Source organism: Syngnathus typhle, linkage group LG2, assembly GCF_033458585.1.
Source record: "Syngnathus typhle isolate RoL2023-S1 ecotype Sweden linkage group LG2, RoL_Styp_1.0, whole genome shotgun sequence".
Taxonomy (NCBI): Eukaryota; Metazoa; Chordata; class Actinopteri; order Syngnathiformes; family Syngnathidae; genus Syngnathus; species Syngnathus typhle.
The window spans coordinates 8,443,200-8,465,896 of NC_083739.1; the positions used below are offsets into that span (position 1 = coordinate 8,443,200).

At 42.8% G+C, this 22,697-nt stretch overlaps 3 protein-coding genes and 1 pseudogene across 5 annotated transcripts; all 4 read right to left on the reverse strand.

The window, feature by feature from the left end:
- Nucleotides 1-206: 206 nt before the first annotated feature.
- Nucleotides 207-2,957, reverse strand: LOC133143116 (coiled-coil domain-containing protein 74A-like). The gene is made up of 6 exons (XM_061264890.1): nucleotides 2,544-2,957; nucleotides 2,355-2,430; nucleotides 2,102-2,282; nucleotides 1,927-2,027; nucleotides 1,798-1,848; nucleotides 207-1,421 (listed from the first exon to the last, which is right to left on the reverse strand). The coding sequence occupies exons 2-6, from the start codon at nucleotides 2,414-2,416 to the stop codon at nucleotides 1,310-1,312; spliced, it is 507 nt and encodes a 168-aa protein (XP_061120874.1). The 5' UTR covers nucleotides 2,417-2,430; nucleotides 2,544-2,957; the 3' UTR covers nucleotides 207-1,309.
- Nucleotides 2,958-3,403: 446 nt separating this feature from the next.
- LOC133143104 (NF-kappa-B inhibitor zeta-like) lies at nucleotides 3,404-5,475 on the reverse strand. 3 transcript variants are annotated; one of them, XM_061264876.1, is made up of 3 exons: nucleotides 4,851-5,475; nucleotides 4,686-4,770; nucleotides 3,404-4,532 (listed from the first exon to the last, which is right to left on the reverse strand). In XM_061264876.1, the coding sequence occupies exons 1-3, from the start codon at nucleotides 5,066-5,068 to the stop codon at nucleotides 4,374-4,376; spliced, it is 462 nt and encodes a 153-aa protein (XP_061120860.1). In that variant the 5' UTR covers nucleotides 5,069-5,475; the 3' UTR covers nucleotides 3,404-4,373. The 3 variants fall into 3 exon arrangements, with proteins under 3 accessions (XP_061120860.1, XP_061120858.1, XP_061120849.1); XM_061264874.1 differs by having other exon boundaries at nucleotides 4,665-4,770; XM_061264865.1 differs by having other exon boundaries at nucleotides 4,614-4,770.
- A 133-nt stretch (nucleotides 5,476-5,608) lies between these two features.
- On the reverse strand, nucleotides 5,609-13,964 carry LOC133143096 (glycerol kinase-like; annotated as a pseudogene).
- A 141-nt stretch (nucleotides 13,965-14,105) lies between these two features.
- On the reverse strand, nucleotides 14,106-22,697 carry prpf6 (PRP6 pre-mRNA processing factor 6 homolog (S. cerevisiae)). Its single transcript, XM_061264850.1, has 21 exons — nucleotides 22,483-22,697; nucleotides 21,615-21,777; nucleotides 21,417-21,535; nucleotides 21,266-21,344; nucleotides 20,997-21,173; nucleotides 20,753-20,881; nucleotides 20,413-20,507; nucleotides 20,175-20,331; nucleotides 19,757-19,919; nucleotides 19,562-19,680; nucleotides 19,256-19,474; nucleotides 18,887-19,009; nucleotides 18,686-18,807; nucleotides 18,472-18,610; nucleotides 18,105-18,224; nucleotides 17,382-17,558; nucleotides 17,180-17,313; nucleotides 16,991-17,082; nucleotides 15,438-15,552; nucleotides 15,232-15,358; nucleotides 14,106-14,857 (listed from the first exon to the last, which is right to left on the reverse strand). Exons 1-21 carry the CDS (start codon nucleotides 22,668-22,670, stop codon nucleotides 14,705-14,707), a joined length of 2,910 nt encoding a protein of 969 aa, XP_061120834.1. The 5' UTR covers nucleotides 22,671-22,697; the 3' UTR covers nucleotides 14,106-14,704.

The window sequence follows — 22,697 nt, forward strand, 5'->3', positions numbered from 1 at the left end:
CGTACTACACACGGGGGCGCACTATACACGGAAAAAAACGGCACACCTCCCTAAAGCTTAGGGTTAGGTTAAGAGCTAGGGTTAGGTTTAGAGCTAGTGTTAGGGTTAGAGCTGTGGCTAGGGTTAGGGTTAGAGCTAGGGTTAGGGTAAGGCTTAGAGCTAACCCTAAGAGTGCGAGTACGAGTCGAGAAAATGGCGAGCTAACCCTAACCCTAACCCTAACCCTAGCCCAAACCCTAAACCTAGCTCTAACCCTAATCCTAACCCTAACCCTCTAATCCTAACGCTAGCTCTAGTTCTAACCCTAGCTCTAACTCTTACCTTAACCCTAGCTCTAACGCTAACCCTAGCCCCAGCTCTAACCCAAACACTAGCTCTAAACCTAACCTTAGCTCTAAACCCAACCCTAAGCTTCAGGGAGGTGGATGGTTAAATGGGGAAATACACGATCAACTGTGTTGCAAATTTATTTTTTAGGCTGGACCCAGACTCAAACCCATGTCGCTGGAGTGAAAGCCCAGAAGACAGACCACCACACTACAGAAGCCTCGATCACATGGGGATGGGTCAAATGTAGGGGTGTAAATGGCGGGTTTTTTCACGCTACGATATAATATCGATATAAAGAACTACGATACGATATTTGCCGATATCTTAAAGCCTGCTGCGGTTCATTCACGATGTATCGCGATCTAGTGCTCTACGATCGATTAATCGATGCGTATCGATGTATCGTTACACCCCTAGTCAAATGCAGGGCATAATAATTTTTTTAGGCCCCACCAAAATTGAAACCCGTGTTGCTGGGGGTGAGATCCCAGAGGACCAACAACTCCACTAAGGAAGCCTGGCTCTCAATACCCGGAATGAATATGGTATGATGGAGTAACTCACAAGCGAATGGAAAGCTACGGACCGGTGACGTGTCAGAAATATTTAGGGTTAGGGTTATATGGTAGTATGGTAAGGTAATATGAATAAATGATACATTTATGATAAATATATAACTACGATTAAATAAAATGATTTTTTTTAGTAGGGTTTTTGGGAGTTTTTCGTAGCTCTTTTGGGGGGCTTAAGATCAGGGGATGCTTTGAGAATAATTGACAATGATATATATATATATATATGTGTCTTTGGTGACATTAGGTACTGTAAATCCCTGCCGTTTACAAGCTTCTACCCAGCAAAAACATTTCTCTCGGTTCTTCCACGGCTTTTTGATTGGCTGTTTGATCTGTGACATCACACGGACACTGACTTTGCATGTCCCCGAAGTTGCAGCTGAGAGGTGAGCATCTGGATCATCTCATCGCACCGTGCCCTTGACGTGGCTTCTGTGCACGGCGCGATTCCGTCTCTGGCGCTCCGCCACAGATGAGTTGAGGCCCTGCGTGAGCGCCGGGAGGCCAACGGCGGTCCTGGGGGAGGACAAAAACACAATTCCTAACTAGAACGTAGACTGGAGGCAGATGGCAAGACCAAAACAGTCGCTGATTCTTTTTCAGGCTTCCACTTGACTAAAATAGTACCTGACTTGTCTACAAAAGTATTTAAGAGATATTTTTAAACACCAAAGTGTTTTTTTTTTCCACACTTCGATATGGAAAGGTGCATTGAAGTGTTTGACACCAAATATAGTCAAGTAGGGATGCAATTAATGATCATTTTGATAATCAAGTAACGTCATCTATTTTGTTGATTCATCAAAGAATTGTATTTAAAAAGAAAACGTTTTAATTCCTATCCCTTCATTCAAATACACATGTAAGGACAAATAAAATGAGAATCACTTACGTTTTTTCTGTTTTCAGATCCAGTTTCGGAAATGTGTTGTCAGAGAATTTGCTGCAAACAAAACGCTTCGATTGGAAATTTACCATTTCCACGTCACGGCTAACACGGCGACGCTTTCTGATACCTTACCAAATATCATCCGCAAGGAAGGCTTTGGTCAGGTTGTAGTTTTCGGGGGTGATTCTCTTGTTGAGCCCAATATCTTTCAGCAACTCCTTGTAGCGCACAATCTGGAAGACGCACAAATGTTGCCGTGAGTTGAGACACACAATGCATGGCAAAGGCTTTGAAATGTGAGCCTCACTTGCTGGGACTGTAAACTGTTGGTGTTGTACAGCTGACGGATGATGAGCTCACATTCCCTCAGGGTGGACGCACGCGGTGGATTAGACAGACCGTTGTGGACTTGGAGAGGCTGCAGCGAGGCTGAATACCCGCGATTGGCTCTGTAGGGTCCGTGAACCTCGGCATAGTCTCCCATGTTTCTAATCAACAATAACAGTCTCATGTTAGTTCACTTCGATTTCACATAACAGGAAACTTGGGGACATATTCACCTTCGCATTTGAACGCCAGGTCCAACACCTACTTGGCTTTGCTTGGGTGCATCCATAATCATCTGGTACTTTAATTCTGCAACATTCAAATAAAAAGAGATCAGGGTTCGTTTCAGAGAAATGAGAGACCTGTTTAGTGAAATGACCCCGGCGGTCAGATGTCCACCTCCAACAGAGAAAATCACTTACCTCATCAATACAATTCATGGCAAAAGAAAAGTAGTTCAAGGCAACCAAATAAAACGCTAAATTGCCCTCTGCTCAGACGCCTGTTACCAGGGTGACAGTCCACTGTTAGGGATGTCGGGCTGTGTTGTGTGACGTCATGAGGGGAGGCGCGGCGCGGCAGTTCAATACAGAAAGTGACTGAAACAACAGCTGTCGTCTTGGGTCTGATTCATATCAATACATATATCACGCACAAACATCCACCTATTTTTATGCCGCGTTCTAGTGACGTCGGATTGACGAGGACGCCCCTTGTTTTTGTCAACAAAGAACTGACGTGCGGTTAAATTAAAGTTAGTTAAAGGCTGACACAAAGATCAGAGTACGCGGTCTTTTATACAGACAAACACGAAATAAACGCATCTGTGGCGATATGGTTGTTTTCGTCAACAAAGAATTGACGTGCGGTTAAATTAAAGTTAGTTAAAGGCTGACACAAAGATCAGAGTACGCGGTCTTTTATACAGACAAACACGAAATAAACGCATCTGTGGCGATATGGTTGTTTTCGTCAACAAAGAATTGACGTGCGGTTAACGACACAAAGTACAAGGTGTTCTATACAGACAGACACGAAAAAAAAAAAAAAAACGCATCCATGGCGTATGGTTCGTCAATTGTGGACATTTAGATTAATCGTTGTTCTTTCTGATTTTATTAAATCGATTTTGAGATTTAAACCCCTTAATTCCGATTTTTTTGAGTCATTAAACGCCTCCTAACTATACACTAAATGAATATGACATAAGTCTGTAGTATTTTGAACCCAGGCAAAACAAAGTGACATCAATAAATGGATACTTAAAAATCACCACATCATCTCCATTCCTTTAACTTTATTCATGTTGCAACAGTAAGGGTTATATTACACACAGGGACATTGAGATAGTGTCTTGCCATATGTGACAATGTGAAAATGCCTTGCTGCAAGTTCAGCAGAAAGCCTTTTGGAAAAACAGACAATATTAAATGGTGTGGTACTGTTCCCCTCCGCACCCGCAGATCCATAAATACCATGACGGCAATAACTTCATTTACAATTCCTAGAAGTGATACTAAACACAAATAAATGACAACATTCGGGCATGGAGAAAGTCCTCCAGATGATCTGTGGATGCACAAAGTATCAAAAATGGAGACCAGTGTAGGCAACTCATTCGCACTTCATTATCTCACATAAAAGAATAATAATTCGTGTCCAGCTTCCAAAAAAATAAAACATTTTTGTAATGCTTTCAATAACAAACTTAATAAATAACAAAAATATTAAGCACAATATATAAAGAGCTAGACAATTTGTGTCATGATTAATTCATTGCAGCTCAAGTGTATATCACCTGACCACTAGATGGCAGCATAATACAACAACGCAAATGCAAAGAAAACTAAATTGACTCAAGTCGTCATTTGTGTTCAATATTTACAGCGTTTTTAGATTTTTTTGTGGCTGGTAGAGGGGGATTTGTTTTTGTTTGTTTGTTTGTTTGTTTGTTTAATTGAAAAATTGAATTGAGGTCATTTATATGCATTATATAAACCTGCATTTAATTGACACCCATTCCAACAAACATTTTTCAAACTGAGTATCCTCCCTCCAAAAACTTTTAAAACAGAAAAAAAAAATGAATATTGGAAAAATCTGCAAAGGGTGTTCGGTTGCAACTATTGGGAGTACATTCTTTGGACAAAGTTTTCTATATGAGGCAACTCTTTGGACCCTGGTTAGTTTTCAGGTCAGTAAAAGGGCATTCCCTAAATTTCACGATATAAAAAGTCATTTTTCCAAAATGATCAACTCCAAACCTGAAGACAGAGGTGGAATCCTTTCTCAGCGCAAATGTGCAGAGGGGAGCGCCCCCACAAGTCTGCGGTGTTGACATTTGCTCCGTGCTCTAGCAGGTCACCTACGATGAGGTGCTGATTGGCTGCCGCGGCCACCTGAAGCGGCGTCTGAAGGCACAAGCCAACAAAAAGGTGGCATGCATATTTCCACTCCTACCTGTTCATTTTTACTTAGACGGACAGCCACACATTTGTAAAATTGTGAAGAGACTTGATGGCGACCGAGAGGAGCTCCGCTACCTTCCCATTGTGCTCTTTCACCTCTAAAGCACCGTAGACGGCCATCTTGGAAGCAAGCATGTAGGCCAGAGCTCTTCTGCCTTGGGCCACAGCTATGTGAAGACATCTGCAACAGTGACAACATGTCCAAAGTGGTCTGGAATGCATCTTATGAAAGTGGCTGGAGAAAAATGAAGGTGTACTTACGTGTCACCGTCGGCATCTTGTTTGCTCAGCAACTCGGGAGCGACTCCTTCAAACTTGCGCGCTTCTTGTTGGATTTGCCACTGAAATAATGTGAGCTGATACTCCTGGGGAGGGGGTGGCTCAGGACCAGGCTGGTAGGCGCAAGGAGGGATCTTCGGTGGATTTACAGGGATTTCATCCAGCAAACGTTTCCTTTTCTGGAGGTCAGCCCTAGACATGACTTGGGGAGAATTTTCTACCTGTGTTTGGAGAAACTTTGCTTGAAGTCCCACAACTTTTACAAAAGTGACATTTAATACAGATGATTTTATTTATTTTTTTGCAGATTTTTTTCTTTTTGCAGATTTTTTTCTTTTTTTTGCAGGCACATTTTTTAGCAGATTTTTTGGCAGGCAATTTTTAGTTGATTTTTTTTTCCAGTTTAATTTTTTTTTCATTGCGAATTTTTTTAGACTGACTTTTTTTGCACTAATTTCTTTTAGGTTAAATATTTTTACAGTTGACCATTTCAAGATGTTGACTTTTTTTTTTTTTTACATTGAATTTTGATGCTGAAAAGTGACATTTAATACAGTATCCAGATGTTTCATTTTTTTTTTTTTTTTGCGGATTTTTTTTAGCAGATTTTTTGGCGGGCAATTTTTAGCAGATTTTTTTTTTCCAATTTAATTTTTTTTTCATTCTAAGTTTTTTTAGACTGACTTTTTTTGCACTAATTTCTTTTAGGTTAAATATTTTTACAGTTGACCATTTCAAGATGTTGACTTTTTTTTTTACATTGAATTTTGATGCTGAAAAGTGACATTTAATACAGTACCCAGATGTTTCAGATTTGTTTGTTTTTTGCAGATTTCTTTTAGCTGATTTTTTGGTGGGCAATTTTTAGCTGATTTTTTTTTCCAGTTGAATTTTTTTTTCCATCGTAAATTTTTTAGACTGACCTTTTTCATACTGATTTATTTTAGGTTACATATTTTTACAGTCGACTATTTCAAGATGTTGCCTTTTTTTTTTTTTTAATCAACAGTAGGTCTTTGTCCTCGCTGGCTGCCAGGAGACTAGTTGTGCCCTTGAGATAAGACAGAAAAAGCTCATGAATTTCCCCGATTGCTCTCATGATGAAAACAGACGGACGGACGGACACTCACCTGCAATGTAATTGGCTCCAATGAGCATCAGCATGCTGCCCATGATGTAGAAGCCCAGCGGGGCACTGCAGAAGATGCTGCATTCACCTGACCACCAGATAACAAGCGTTCGAGTCACGGTGAGGAGCCTCCCGATCGTGAAGCCCTACCATTTCCATTGGTGGGAAGCTCGGTGGTCTCCCAGTTCATTGACTTCTGAACGGCTTTCTTCCAGCGGGCATAGCGAAACTCGCTTTCTGCCGGACACGGACGTGGGAAAACGTCACGTCATGGACAGCGGGGTGGGCTTTTTGAAAACATACCTTCGGGGTTGATCTGAGGCTCAAACTTCTCCGACGTGACTTCGCTCAAGTCGTCCGGGTTCAAACTCCACACGCTCACGCCCTCCGCTGCGCCAGCCGCCATCGCTGCGCCCAGAGCGGTGGTCTCCGGCATGGATGGTTTCACTGAGGGAAAATTAAGAAAGGGGATTGTTTGGAAACTAAAGACAAATTTTTTTTTTTTAAATTCTGCTACAAAAAACATTCACACGGTTGGGGTCAAAGAGTGACGACGAGGATGTGGAGGGCGAAGGCGAGGCCTACCGACGGGGATGCAGAGTATGTCGGCCTGTAGCTGCATCAGCAACCTGTTGGACGTCATACCCCCGTCCACCTGCAGCTGGGTGAGTGGGATGCCGCTGTCCTGATTCATGGCGTCCAGAATCTGCAAAAAATAAATAAAAAATGGCCGCTCGACTTCAAAAAAGCAGGAGCAAAAGGGTTCCAGTGTGTGTGGGCACCTCTCGTGTCTGGAAGCAGACCGCTTCCAAGGCGGCGAAAGCGAGGTGACTCTTATTTGTAAACCGGGTTAAGCCGCAAATGACCCTGTGGCACAAAGAAAGTGTCCGTCACCAAAAAGTCTGGCTCAGCGTGTTCCAAACTGGGTCCTACCCTCTCGCACTGGGCTCCCAGTACGGCGCGTAAAGGCCCGAGAAAGCAGGAACGAAATAACAACCGTAGGATGTCCCAACCGATGCGGCCAGTTTCTCTGCGCACAAAAATATTACACGGGTTGTACGACAAACTCTCGATACACGATATCAAACGACATACCGAGCTCCTCGGACGACTCGATGATGCCGAGATTATCCTGCAGCCAACGGCTCCCGCGATGGCCACGGAACCCTGGCGGGAACGACACACGGTGTGGGACGAGGCTGCAAAACAGAACAATCGTCTTCCTGGTGCTGTACCTCTAAGGCGTAGCAGGCGGGTTTGTCTCGACCCAGTTTGTAAGCCACGGTGGTGAGAAGCCCGTGCTCGGACATGACAGGCTGCAAAAAAAGACACAGCGGCTCAACATTGAAGGCAACACGACAAGCTCCAGACATTTGCGGCTCAGTGGCGACACCTTGGGGCCAGTGTTGCGTAGCAAAAAGCAGCCTGTTCCATACCTAGTAGAACACAAAACAAAAAAATGGAACCATGTTACTTGGGTAAAATATACCGTAGTTTTCGGACTATAAGTCGCGTTTTTTTTCATAGTTTGGGTGGGGGGGGGCGACTTATACTCAGGAGCAACTTATATACATATATATGTTGTTTTTTTTTACTTTTTTGGGCATTTTATGGCTGGTGCGATTTATACTCCGGTGCGACTTATAGTCCGAAAATTACGGTATATATATATTTTTAATCTTAGCTACATGGCGCGCGCACTTACGTGTTTTTGGCTTGCCCGTCCTGGAAGCACATCTGCCCAACCAGCGCTGCCGACTGATCGCCAAGACACTAACGAGGAAAAGCACAAGCGTCACATTTGCGGCCATTTGCACGGGCTGAAAAAAATGGAGAAATACTTACCCCTGAAATGGGAATGCCGGAAAGCGCTCCTGATTTCTGCCAAGCGATCACAGAACATTCATTGGGTGGACTGTCGTTTATTTCTTGTCACTAATTAATAATAATAATAGACGAAAGCACATTCACGGGTGACATTGAATGAAAGACCCAGGTAGATTCTATTGCGAAAATGCTCAAAACACAAAACTTTGGTGCTCATGTGAAACCACCTTGCCCAGATTATTTGACCACATTGAGGCAAATAACAGCTGCCATAAAGCAATATTAAACACCTTCATATCCCGATAAGGTGCCACTGGTGTCCTCATCGCAATTCTTTAGTTATACAACTTTTGAGTTTGGAAAAAAGACACCATTTTATAATTTGCCATCATTTGTGTGTAGTTGGATGTCAGCAAATTCCACTTGCGGTGCATTGATTCATTTCTTTCAAGTGAATGGGGTGTTTTACCGATATGCAATTCAAACAGTAATACATCGACTATATCGAATAAATATGAAGTTCAATGGAAAAGGGTTGTTCTTGGTGACGTCTCAAAGGCACCTTATGGTGATATTGATTTAAATAGCGCAGGTTGCATGAGCTCTCTGCTTTCCCCACAAATAATGTTCAATTTTAACAAGGAATATCTCGGAAAATGCCCAGCAAAACAAATTCTTGTCCAACAAATAAACAAAAATATCTTGTAAAAAAAAAAAAAAACGCAGGGACAAGGATACATTTTTAAACAGAGCAGTGTTCAAGTGGACATGGATCAATGTCTTCACTCCTTTGTGAGGCGCGTTGAAGGAGTGAAGAGATTTATTCATGCAGAAGATGGCGAGCGTCAGGTCACATGAGAAGCAAAGCCAAACAGCCCATTTCCAAATGGCAGCGTAAGAATGTTTACATTCAATTAGAACGGCACATTTTGCCTTTGCATTCTTCAAACTTGTTCGGCAATACAAGTTGGAAATGAGCGTGCGGAACGGAAGCGGCCGGGTGACTAACTTTAGCCCGATGAGGGAAGTGGCGAGTTACAAAATGACTTACCCAGCTAGAACTTATTTTCTACCGGTGAGAGAGGGGAGACAATGGCACACAAAAATAATGCCGACAAGAGTTTCTCAGTCAACGTTCATGCACTCGCAACAGCTCTGGTTATTTCGGAAGCGGCCTGGCAATATTAAAAAGAAAAAAAAAATTGTGACGGTGGCTCACCATGAGGCCGTAGATTTCAGAGGAACTTCTCACTCGGGGCAGAATCTCCATTGGGATACCAAAATATCTGATTGGAATCAAGAAAAAGCACAAGTGAAGGGTCGCGGAGCTAATGTTGCACGTACACGGGTGACCACTAGGTGTCATACTTGCACAGCTCCGGGTCCCAGTCCATCGTGTGAATATTGAACAATAGGGGTGTAAATCGCGGGTTTTGTCACGATACGATATAATATCGATATAAAGAACTACGATACGATATTTGCCGATATCTTAAAGCCTGCTGCGATTCATTCACGATATATCGCGATATAGTGCTCTACGATCGATTTTTTTTTTTTTTTAGTAAAAAATATATAACAATATCCTGATTTATAACAATTCATACGCGAAATCAACAAGGCACTGCAAACTCTTTATTTAGGAAATTACAAGAGTATTGTAGTATACAAATTGCTTACTTTAACACTGAACTTTGATGTCGTGTTTTTTCTTTAAATGTGCGGCGAGATTTGTGCTCCCTGAATATTTGATCACCGCATGGCAGAATTTACAAACTGCACGTGTCTTGGCCGTTGAGCCATCTTTTCTTTGGAATCCAAAGTGCTTCCAAACGAATGACTTGAAGCCTAAAGGGGAGCAAATTTCCTCGTCTTTTTGGACACTAGCCATAGCACCAGCCCAGGAGCCGCGGACTAGTTGTCCCCTCCCCTTTCACGCGCGTGCTCTGCTCACAACACAACAACGCCGGAAAGAGGAAGCAAGCAACAATGAACTGGATTTCAAAATAAAGTCGCGTCTAATGTCCGAGGTCAAACACGGCGATATAAATCGATGTTTACCTTTAGCATCGATACCAATAAATCGTAGAGCATTATATCGATTAATCGATGTGTATCGATGTATCGTTACACCCCTACTTGAGAGCATGAGCTCCCAAACTGTAGTAGGTTCCAACAGGGTGTAAATGTGTGTGTGAGATGACATAATTACACAGTTATGTTGTTTCCTATTTGGCCCAAACCAAATAGAAACGGTTCAAATTTCTGACTCAAAACCACAACTTTTATCTGCTATATTACGCCCTCTACTGTCAAAACAAAGTAACTTGTGTGAGGTAACTCAGCCACAGGATGGCAGTCTCCTCAAACAATAAAATGCTAATCAAGAATAAATGATTAAATCCTTCTGTTGTAAGAAATGGTCTTAAAATGTTATATAGCACCACTGCAATTCTAGAGAGAAAATATTGATCAAACAAATACGATACGCATTGGTTAATACTTACGGGATGACAATGTCCTCTTCTTTCCCGCACTTGCAGCATATTTCCAGCTGAAGAGAGCAGGGCTTACAAATGACATGGTAAGCATCCTTCACAGTCTTCTGAGAACATTTGATGCTGAAATAGGAAAAGATCCATCTTTATTATTGTGATAGCAAAAATAATTAGCATCACAATAGGTTATGGGTCAGGGTCATTTTCAGGTTACAGACGAATACAATTATCACCATGCTTACTGTTTTATGTTTATACATTGACATACCATTTCCGAGGCTGTGTTAGAGATTTATATTTGTTGTACTTGACTTTCCACTCGAGAACTCCCTTGCAGTGTTGACATAGTCCATCGTGGATTTTGGAGTTCGCCTTCTGCGTTTAAAGAATGTTAAAGATTTGACACAAAGCGAATGCCAATTTTGAAAACACTAAACAAGCATTCGTGCATGCATTTGTATAGGTGTTTTTTTCGGGCGTCTGGCAAACAAGTCTTACCTTGACTTGCACACTCGCTCCGTATTTGTCATTCTTGAAGGCGACGGTGTTCTGGTACTTTTGGCCTCGCGAACGAGACGCGTTACCCCTCTGAGTACTCATAGTACAGTAGTAGTTAGTTAATTACGCATGGTACAGTTTAGTAGGGATGGGCGGATCGATACCAAAAGATCGATATATCGATCCAGGCTGCTCATGTTTGAGTATCGATCTTCCTAGCTAAAATATCGATACTTACAATTATTTAATAATATTTTTCCTCATTTTTTTTCTGCTCCAATTTGACGACTTGCACTCATGCTAGCCCTACTTTTCCTCCCGCCTGCTGCACCGGCGTGTCCTGCTCTGCTTCCGCCCCCTTTTCTCACAAGCCAAGCCCTCCTCCTCCGCCCCCCGTTCCAATCCAAACAAACACAAACAAGCATGGCCACGGTGGCGGCCCAGTCCGAACGCAAGAGAAGTCTGGTTTGGGGATATTATATTTTACTTAATAACAACGAGGCAAAATGTGAAATATGTCAAATATATAAAGTTTTCCCCTTTTCAATTTGTGGTCGAACGCCATACGTTTTATTTGTAACTCCACTTCCTATAAACAACACTAAAGTATTACAATATTAAATGTAAGTATCCAGTGGCTTTACAAATTGATAGTTTTGCTGCTCATGACGATTAAGCCCTGCATCTCTGTTGGTACCATGTCTCTTTTTAGATTATACTAAAAGACAAAACGTTTTCCCAATAACAGAGAGAGAGAAAAAAGTAAAGAATAGCTCCTTTTTATTAAAGTTATGTGGTGTGCAAGGACTGGAGTCGGAGGCGGAGTGGTAAATGACGGTGCCAACGGCAGTTGTTTTAATGACATTTATAATTATCTTCTCGCAACCACGGGCCGACTCTTTTTCCCTCGAGATCCTAACGCACACTCCTCAAACAGGAAACTCCCACACGTGTAAAACATCCCACCGGAACTCGGCAACGTGAACTTAGGTTCCGGGTGAATTATGTCAACCCACTACAGTTATACTATTAATATGCATCTTCCACTAATGCACTAATGTCTAAAAAGGTTAATAATTCATGTACATGACGTAATACTTTTTTCTACAAAATTCAATAGATGAGTCTCCAAGAGCAAGAATGCCACTGCATTTAAATTGTTTTTTTGGCGGGACATTACACTTCCGGTATCGATATTGGATCGAATATCGGGTATTTTGGGTAGGAAATACTTGGTATCGGATCGATTCCAAAATCATTGGTATCGCCCATCCCTAGTTCCTACCAACAATAACTTAAAAAAAAAAAAAAGTACCCATTACGATTGTATTGAATAACTTTCTTTTACTGCTGAAATTGCTGTTATGAGCCAGTACTGACAATTTTACAGTTCCAAAGACATTGCATTTTTAAAAAACTAAAATTAACAGATTTGGCAGAAACACGTATATTTAACAGTAATGGTTGGTCACAAATACGTCACAAAAAGAAACAGCTTAGAAAATTGACACATATCTATAAAAAAACAATGTTCACAATAATATAAGATATTTTTGACGATGCTTACAGTCAACGTATTGTACATCCATTCATTCACAAATCCAGATTATACCTAGTGTAGGGAAGGGGGGGGGGGGGGGGAGCCAGTTTGACAATCGCCATCCGTGACAGAGCTTTACGTGCTTTGCACAGAGACACTCTGAAGTTTCTGCCAACAATTTATGAGTGCTTTGATAGCTTTAATTAACCTGATCTTATTTCTCTTCTTTCCTTGAATTTTCTTGACATCTGTACAAGAAACAGTCTTACCCTGGAATAATGAAAGAAAGCTGTTATTATTTGAAAAATAATATGTGACCTTCCATTCAACCTTGACACTGTTATTTTCAAGTTTACAACCAAAAAGGATGTCTGACGCTTAATTGTCCCCTTGTTTGGTTATTTGCTAATTAGTGGTTGATAATTATGCAAATAAAATAAACTATTACAGTCAGCAATCCTAGTACTTGGCATCTTACCAGGGAATTTGGACTGCAGTTAAGAACAATGAGTCTCTCCATGTTGTCGAGAGGCCGATCCAGGTCCGAGGGGCGATAGCCACCTCGCTGACAGCGCATCCGCTGAGTCATTACAAAAATGGAGCGCAGGATGTGATGAGTCTGCTATTTTTGATGACAGTACAAATAAGTGTAAAAAAAAAAAAAAAATCAACAATAATTATTACTCATTGCCCTGTCTGTAGTGATGGAGTACAACTCCTACCTTTCCGGGACAGGGGTCCCTTGCTTTGGGCGTATCATTTGAATCTGTCAAATTCTACAAACAAAGCATGACAAACGTTTGGACCGATAACCCGTTGTGTCACAATGAGACCACTGAGCCCGATTACCAGATTCTGTAGCTCCACAAAGATGACCTCGCTGTACGAGCCCAGTATTTCTTGATAGTTACATCTACGTTTTCCACAAGAGGTGACCAATAAGAGAAGTGCCAGGACACTGCTGAGTAGCTTTCCAGTTTGACACTTTGAGAAACAAATAGGGCAAAATAAAAAAATGCCAATCAGTGTTAGATTTGGACCTTTAGGCACAGACAATTTTAACACACAAAAAAATAATTATTTGTGGAGCACCAGGAATACTATAGGCTGCATCCTTAAAATGCTGGGTTAAAAGCAACCCAATTTGACCAGACATCCGGGGTTCATTTGCACAAATCAACCCTTTTTTTGGATAGAATTTAGCAAATTGGTTTTATTTTTGCCAAATAACAGAAAAATTGGGTCAAATTGAGTATCAAGCAAATTTATATTGTCAACAGTCGATACAATTTTACTTTATACAACTGCATAGGAAAGTTGATGACATAGCATATTGGGAAAGTGCAGTAATTAACCTTGTCAGAACGTTTATTGTGATAACAGTTAAACTTCCATAGTTACCTAATAACTAAAAGCACACTCACCATTTATATCATCTTCAACCTGCAGATCGACAGACGAGCAAACTGCCACCTGAAGAGTCAGGATTCACCTGGATCGAGTTCTATGCAAACCTCATCTTGCAGCACAAAATCTTCCAAAAAAGGATGCAGTGAAGCGTACATTCCTTATCCAATGTCACCTCGGCTCTATTTTCATTCCCAGTCGTGGATGGCTTCCTCTTTGCTTGATTTAATCGCGGTCGTGCCAAGTCAAAGAAAATAATAACCACTTTTACTCACGCGGCATGTGAAGCAAATTGTGTGCTCACTTCTGACAAACGCACAAGAATAACAGCAAGGGGAGGTGGTGCAACAATTTATTGTTGGCCAATAAAGTATTGCGAATCCATGTCTAACAAACTACAAAAACAAGACTACAACCGGACAAGGAATGCGATAAAAATAAAATAATGGAGAATGAGTAACTTCTGAGTTCAATCTAAACACTAAGGGGACATCAAGAGACATATTTCTGTCTCTCTCACGCTGCTTTTCTTTTCCTCTTCTACGCAAGGATCGCAGGAGTGCTGGATGCTCACTGCTGTAGAAAGGGGTTGCTAGTTTACAACACAAGCAACAATGTCTCATTATGGTGTTTTCATATCTCATTGAATATACAATTTGGAACACTCGCAATAATATTTGGGATTCAGCTGCACACATGGATTGAGATTTAATCATCATTATGTCATCATCGAGCAGTCACGGTCTAAAAAAAAAAAAAAAAGAAGTCAAACAGCAACTTGTATTTTCAATTTGTTATGAAAGCCTTATTTCACAGGTGATCACAAAGCCAGAGATACTCAATTTACATTGTGTCTGCTGGAAATGGACAAAAACACGCAAAAAAGCTGAGCTGGGTAATGTGATTTGCATCCTGTGTTGAGTCCAGCTCCTCAGTCTCAGAATGTGTTTTTGATCTTGCTTGCAACTTGTGCAAGAATCTCTGTTGTCTTCTTCTGCCAGTTCAGAACATGTTTAGACTCAGCGCACCACAACTCTCCGTGACGTGGCTCGGCATTCTCACAGCGCTTGCGCACTTCTTCCTGCTGCTCCTATTGGATGACAGTGAGTATTAGAACTAAGGCCCGATTGTTGTGGACTTTAATGGCCAAAGTTGATTCCAAGATTTGGCAATAACTGATGAATCAGAATATTAACTCTATTATTATCTGTGACATTTGCATTGTGAAAGTCCCAAACAGAAATGTGAGCAGTGACGTCCACAATGGGACCCCCGGGGGGATTTTGATCTCAATTTCAGTCGACAAAGGCGGCAGTGCCGTAAAAAATGTCACTCTCCATCTAATTCTTATTCCATAAACATATTAATTTGAAGAATATGTTTATACTCGTGGGGGACACAGAACATTGCAAAGAACATTTTTTAATAAAGTGCCCCTCTATATCAGGGAAAAGGGGATCTTACTTCTGTTCCATGCTGCAGCTCAAACTTGTAGAAGAGAGCCCAAGCATCTCCCAGGTCAGGCTCGATCTTGACTGTGCGGAGGAACCACTCTCTGGCTTTGGTGATCTTCCGCTCACTCCAGAACAACCTAAGGTTACACATTTGCATTACAACGCTGGAACTCACAAGGAATCTTGAACAGAATACATTGAAGGATGCAGTCATACTTGGCTACGGCGAGCAACACATGTGGATCGTGTTCACATTTCTTCAAAGCATCCACACTCTTGGTCTTCCTCTGTGGCCTGGCTTCCAAAAAGACGGCCTCGGCCCACAGGATGCCTGGAACAAAGACGAATTGGAATGAAATTAGTACACTGAATTAAGTGAATGGCTTCATCCCGCATTGGTTATACCGTTTTTTTCCGTGTATAGTGCGCCCCCATGTATAGTACGCACCCCTAAAAATGGCATGCTGATGCTGGAAAAAAGCTTGTACCCATGTATAATACGCACCCAATTTTTATGAATTTTTTAAAAAAAAAATTTTTATTTTTTATTTTTTTTTTTTTTTTTTTTTAAGTCCCAATGATCGTCACACACGCAGGGAGGCAATGGGTCCCATTTTTATAGTCTTTGGTATGGTCTTAACTAGGCTGGATGTAATTTTTTTTGTTGGCGTTGATTTCTCCGACTGCCCATAAACGCACCACCGCGCTCCGTGCGCATGGAGCGTGTTTGAAGTGAACAGCAGAGAAGAAAGGAACAAGGCAAAGTGTTGTGAAATAAAATATTACCTGTAATACGGATTTAGGTAGAGAACTGAACTCTCGCTCTTTATATAGCTGACGTGTCTTGCTCATCCGTTCTGCGCATCTGTAATGGCGGCCTCCGTATGATATCCGGTTTGCGTGTGTGCGAGAGCGAGAGAGAGCGAGAGAGAGAGGGCGCGAGAGAACGCTCAACCGTAGCGCGCCGCCGACCGCCCAACTGCACCGGGCTGGTCGATTATTGTGACAGAGCCGTCGCTGAAATTTAGAAGATATTTTTAAAGTCCTGATGTACTTTCTAAAATTTAAGTGGACCTCAGTGCGCACTGCGCAGGGAGCTTAATTTGGTGCGGTCGCGCAACCGCAGCGCGCCGGGCGCTCACTGTCGCATTGCTTAAAGAGCGCCTTTGTGTTTCAGGATGAACAGCAGAGACCAAAGGAACAAGGCAAAGTGTTGTGAAATAAAATATTACCTGTAATACGCATTTTGTTATTTGCTGATTGAAACTGCTAATTAAACTGTGAATTGAAACTAATAGGAAGAAAACAACTCTCGCTCTTTATATAGCTGACGTGTCTTGCGCATCCGTTCTGTGCATTTTATTTCACAACACTTTGCCTTTCTTCTCTGCTGTTCACTTCAAACACGCTCCATGCGACCGCAATGCTCTCGTATCAGACGCTTGCTCGATCACCTGCTCGTTTGCTGTCCCGTGCGCGCACGAAGCGCGGTGGTGCGTTTACGGGCAGTCGGAGAAATCAACGCCAACAAAAAAAATTACATCCAGCCTAGTTAAGACCATACCAAAGACTATAAAAATGGGACCCATTGCCTCCCTGCGTGTGTGACGATCATTGGGACTTAAAAAAAAAAAAAAAAAAAATTAAAAAAAAAAAATTTTTTTTTTTTTTTTTTTTTTTGTACCCATGTATAATGCGCACCCCAGATTTTAGGACAATAAATTAGTAAAATTTTGCGCACTATACACGGAAAAAAACGGTACTCTCACCTGAATTAGGACATTCTTGCAGAGCTTTGGCCATCAGTGTGTTTGCAATGTTCTTCAGTCCTGAACGAAATTCTAATCGGACCGATTCCAACCTGGTTAGCGGGAGACACGGGCAACAAGTCTGGTGTGAGTGATGATTTTGTGTGTACAAGTTCCTCCCTCTGTTTTCTGTGGTGTGCCTTTCCTCACCACAACTCGGGACTCTGTGGGTTCTTGAGTCGCGCCTTCTCCAGGATGGCTCTGGCTCTGGTCAGCTGTCCCACTCGTTCTTCCAGACGCGATGTCAGAAGCCACAGGGCCACTGAGTTGGGACACTTTTTCAACTGTGTGGAAAATATGGGATGTTAGCTGCTTAGAGGTCAAAATGAGAGCATTTGAATAAGTAGCTCACCCCTTGGTTGTAGGCCTCTCTGGCTTTATCCATGGCGTCACATTGTTCTTCAATTTGGCCCCTCATCATCCAGAGTTTGGGAAAGTCCTCATAGTGTTTCAGGGCCTCGGTGCACAGCTCCTGAGCAGCTTCAATGTTGCCTAACACCCACTCCAACTTCACCGACTTCATAAAAACCTTTCAAGACAACATTCGTTTCAGTTAATATGGCTGCAGTGAACTGGAATGACCCTTTGTGAGTGCGTGTGCGGCGGCTCAAGTGCCTTATTAATGTCATATCATGACAGCTTTTCAGATGGAGCAGTCAGCAAAGTCAAAAGAAAATCAAGACTCATGGGATGTTATCTGTCAGCAAACATCATTCTCAGATCACCCAAGAGAGAAAGTGATCAAATGCACTGCTGTCAGCATAAGCTAAGGTTTCAGAATCGAGCAGGCCCCAACTTGATGCACATTATGTTATCAACAGGATTTCTATAAAGTTAACCTGACACCGCAACTATTCGCAATGCAAAGATGGATCCGAAGGTAACGAAAACATTCGAAACGTGCCGGTTTTAAGGTGTTACTTTGTATACTTTGCAAACAAACTAAAGAGTCGTGCACACAGAGGAGTTGAACAGATTCTGAACTCCAACACTGAACAGTGGGGGATAGACTGTAGCTGCAGGTTGAAGGATTTGGAGATGGCTCAAGAGGGGAAAGTGGGAAGGAAGAACTCACTCTCGCTGTGGGCGCGCTGCTGCGAGCTTTGGCTAGCAGCCGGCGAGCTCTCTCGTACTCGTTATTTTCGGACTCCAGCTTGACAGCAGCCAGCCAGATCTCCTCACTGTTTGGGTTAGCCTGTGGGAGAGTGTGAAACAGTGTAAATACAACGCTCAACATAAATGAGGACACCCCAACAGATGTGTTAGAAAAGCATGACAAATCCAGAATCTAATCCAAACAGAGTGAAAAACCCATGAAGGAATTCATACAGATTTTTAAAAAAATGGGGTTTACTCATTTGTTAAGCACAGTAGCTGAAACATTAAATATACAGCTTTCTTCAGACTGGAGACTACTTAGTTTTGAGAAGATCCTCGATTACCTGAAAGGCCAGAGCGAGGATACTTCTGGCGGCGGGCACGTCCTCAGCTAGCCACTTGGATTTGGCTCCCATAAGCCAGAGTACCTCCGCCTTTGGACAGTGAGCCACGGCTTTCTGGAGGAGTGTCTCCAAAGACTCCCTGACAGGTAGGTGCAAAATATGAACCAGATGATTGAGTACTTAAGATTGCCTTTGAAGGGAGCCTATTCTTTACCTGGTTCCGTGGTTCTTCTCAAAGTAGGCCGCTCGAAGCCACACGCTTTTCTTACTGGGGAACACCTGCAGAGCATGAGCATAGATGGCCCTGGCACACTCCAATGCTCCGTGCGCCACACACTGAAACACAAAAATATTAGTGTTCAAGGACCCTCACAAATATCGCATCTTTTTTTTAATGACAATTAAATATACGCACACTATCAGAGTCCTCCATCCAGGTGTGCTTGCGGTCTTCCTCGTCGATGCCTATCCCAATGACCGCTCTGATTACGGCCTGGCAGGTGGCCACGCTGCCCGCTTTGTCGCACTCCTCTGCGTCCTGCCAGCAAAGAAGGGCATCGACAGTATATTCATCTCTTGGTCTTTTCACTGCCATCTGTTGTACAATTATGACGCACTACGTAGCATGAACACCCGGAGCAACTGATTAATTAATTTTAAATGCAAAGACTTAAATTGACTGTTAGACTGGCCACCTGGCCGGAAAATGAGCTTGACTGTCGCAGCATCACCACTCAACAAAAAGTTACCAAGGCTGCCCTACACGAGAATATTGGGGTGTCACCTGTATCCACTGCTCTCTGTTGATCTCCACCCCGTTGGCACGCAGTGAGGTGATGGCTCTCTCAATGATCTTTTCCACCATCTGCGTGTTGCCATTGGCCTCCTCCAACTTTGCAGCGGTGATCCAAATGTGGCGGTCGGTGGGGATGTTCTCACGGGCCTTGTTCAAGACGCGTCGGGCGTTCTCGTACGTCTCAAGGCGAGCCAAAGCCAGCCACAGCTAAAGACCACGGACGGAAAGAGTAAAGAGCTCTGATGGGATTTTTCACATTAGGGAGTCAAAAGGCAGCATTGGTTCAACAAGTACCTCCACACTTGTTGGGCAACACTCCACTGCTCGGCTCAGCATAATTCTGGCATCTTCTGGCTCCTCCAGCTCGACGGCTGTCTTCCAAAGACGGACTGACTTGGACACATTCTCTAGGGCTGCATGAATACCAGGAGCCGCTTAAAAACCACACACACAGCAAAATGAAGGTGGTACATTAAACCTGAGCCTTACCCTTCCTGAGGACTCTTTTCTTGGCTCTGACGTCTGTTTCTAGCTCCGCAGCTCTGATGTAGATTCGGACCGACTGCGGCATGTGGCGGACAGCTTGAGCTACAACAGCTTTTGCCGTGTCACCAGGCTGCAGCCTGGCTGCCTCCAGCCACACGTCCTCGCTCTGATGGACACAGACAACAACCACAGTTTTGCTGAAGGTCAAGCTATGACCTGAGAAGGAAAGCCAATAGCAGGTAAATGTTGACTCGTAACATTTATGTAACTGAGACGTCAACCAATAGCTGGTCAATGAAACACGCATCCTTTACCTAGTAGAAGTGGGTGTCAAGGTTCTTGCTTTTGACCACACACACATGTACACGAAGAAACACACACTTGCATGTATGCCCTAAGGTCAGTCTTTTTTCTCCTTTACCTTGGGACACATCTCTGTGCCTTTCATGATGAGGTTCCGGGCCACCTGCAGTTTCCCAGTTACTTCTTCCAGCCTGGCTGAGGCAATCCAGGCAGGCGGGTGATGAGGGTTTGTCTCCCTCACGGATTTCAATAGCAGACGAGCCTTTTTAATGTCACTGGACAACACAGAGCATGAGGAAATCAGCAAATACATTGTGGGCAAATAAAGCACATAAACCTTGGGCGTGGCACTATACCTGATGTCTCCTCCGTGTGTGGGGATCATGGAGTTGAGGTCAGTCAGGTAACCTTTTGGATCCACCACCGTCTGACCGCTGACTGAGTCAGACACCTGGTGTAAAAAATAGGCAGACACTTGACAAACAAAATCATGAACTCAACTACTAATTGAAAGGTGGGGTGCTGGCCTGATTACACGGTTGGCAATAGTTTCTCATGCAACATCAAATGTTGTCAAGTGTTGGTGTCAGGCAGAATTTTTTTCCACAACCCAATAAGCATCTTTCCCAAAACGATTTCTGATGACTATTGGAATCGGCCTCAAAAGATCCCAAAGAGTTGGGCCCAAATGCTTACCTGACTGAGTCTCATATCCATGAGTGTGTTCCTGGCCTGACCAATTTTCCTCATGTCAAGGTCTCCCGTCCCTGGCGTCATCAGCCCTGGCGTCATGCTTCCTGGGTATGGAGTGTTCAGACCACCAAGCTAGTGGAGAGAAAAGACAACAACAGTTGAGTGTTCATACATAGCAAGGCTGAACACATAAACCAGAACCATATTTTTTCATTCACATTGAATATGTATTTGCATGTCTACCGACCCCCTTCAGAGGATCCACACTTGTGTGGTTTTCTCCTGTCTGAAGGTGCTTGGAAAAAAAGCTGTCCGGGACAGGAGTGAGTTTCTCAAAGCGTGGGTTCCTCTGGCGCTTATTCCTGGCGTCTCCCACTTCAGGAATGCTAAGCCACTCCTCCTCGGAGACCTCTGCCAGTTTCCTCTGTATGGAAAAGATGAGAAATGAGAGGTGGGGGAATCTGAGGATAAAAGCAGCACATTTGAGAAGATTGGTAGAGTCGTTCCATACTGTACCTTGAGATCTGAAAACTGCTGCTGAATTTTGGGTCGCTCCATACGGTATTTCTCAATCTCCTCCTTTTCTCTCAGCTCCCTTAAAACACAAAAGAAAGCTATTCATCAAAAATTGACTCAGAAGTCATAAAAGATGTGCTTTTCAATCAACCTTCTTTCTTTGCGTCTTTCATCCATCCTTTTATCCAAAGCCGAATATATGGCATCTGCTTCTTCGTCGTCCTTCTCGTAAGGACCGCTGGAGAACAGGCTCCCGGCATATCCGTTAAACTGGAAAATTTAGAGTTGCATATTTTCAAGTATACAAAGAATAAGAGGAGTAGCTCATCCCCAAATGTATACAACGCACCTCATCATAATTTGTGTCATTCAGATCTTCTTCATCCTCTTCCTGGTTCTTCTTCATTTGGTCCCCAACCGTTCTCTTTCCTGGGGGTGCATGTCGGTCATCTACTGGATCATTGGCATCACGAGCTGGACCAATGTCAGAACGGGTCGTGAAACCAGTAGCCCTGAAGAACACAATAAAGAAGTGGGTACACGTGTAGCCATCGCAGATGGTCAGAAAGGGTCACTGAATGAGTCACACTCTTGATCATGCCCCCAATATGTGTCAATCTGTGCACACAATTTTTTTGTACGCAATAGTGCCAACGACCCTTAATGCTAATTTCATGAACTGTATCACATATAAAATGAACCTTATATAGTGTTCTACACCTTACAAAGCACTATAAACAACTATTGATGTGTCTTTTATTTTTTCCATGTATGCTGGTTGTAAGATTGAACATTAGCTGATTGGCGTCAGTGGACTCTGGCTCTTGACCAATGTTTGTTTTGTTTTGTGAAACTTTGCACTTGACTTTTTATAATCACTTTAACCTAATAATTTTCATACGTTGAGTGTTTCTGTGTCCAGCAAGAATGTCAATGAAAAGAAAGATGAAAAAGTTCTATAACTTTGGAACAAATTTTAAATAGCAAAAAAACAAAAGGGTATATTAATACCGGTGTCGTGTAAATCAAAATAATAATATAATAATAAAGCACACCTGAATCAGATTCATCTTCATGTTAGACGTTGACCACAGCCTTGATTTTATTATATTACAGAGTAATCATAAATTACTATGCAACATGTACATTAGGAAGAAGAATTAAAGTTAAATTCACGGACAGGTATGGCTAGCAAAAAGGCTAAAACGTTAGCTTACCCTCTGCCCAAACCGGGAACGTAGCCTAGTGGGGCAGGCATCCCCAGGAAGGGTTTCTTCTTTTTCCCCATTAGCGGGGAGGCGAGAGGAATAACCGGTGCTCCACCGGTTGCTCCCGCTGCTCCGGTGGCTGCTGCGTTTGTTTTAGGGGCATTTTTAGAAGGCGGTTTAGCCACACTGGCGGACATCTTTACTACACACACGACGAAGACGCA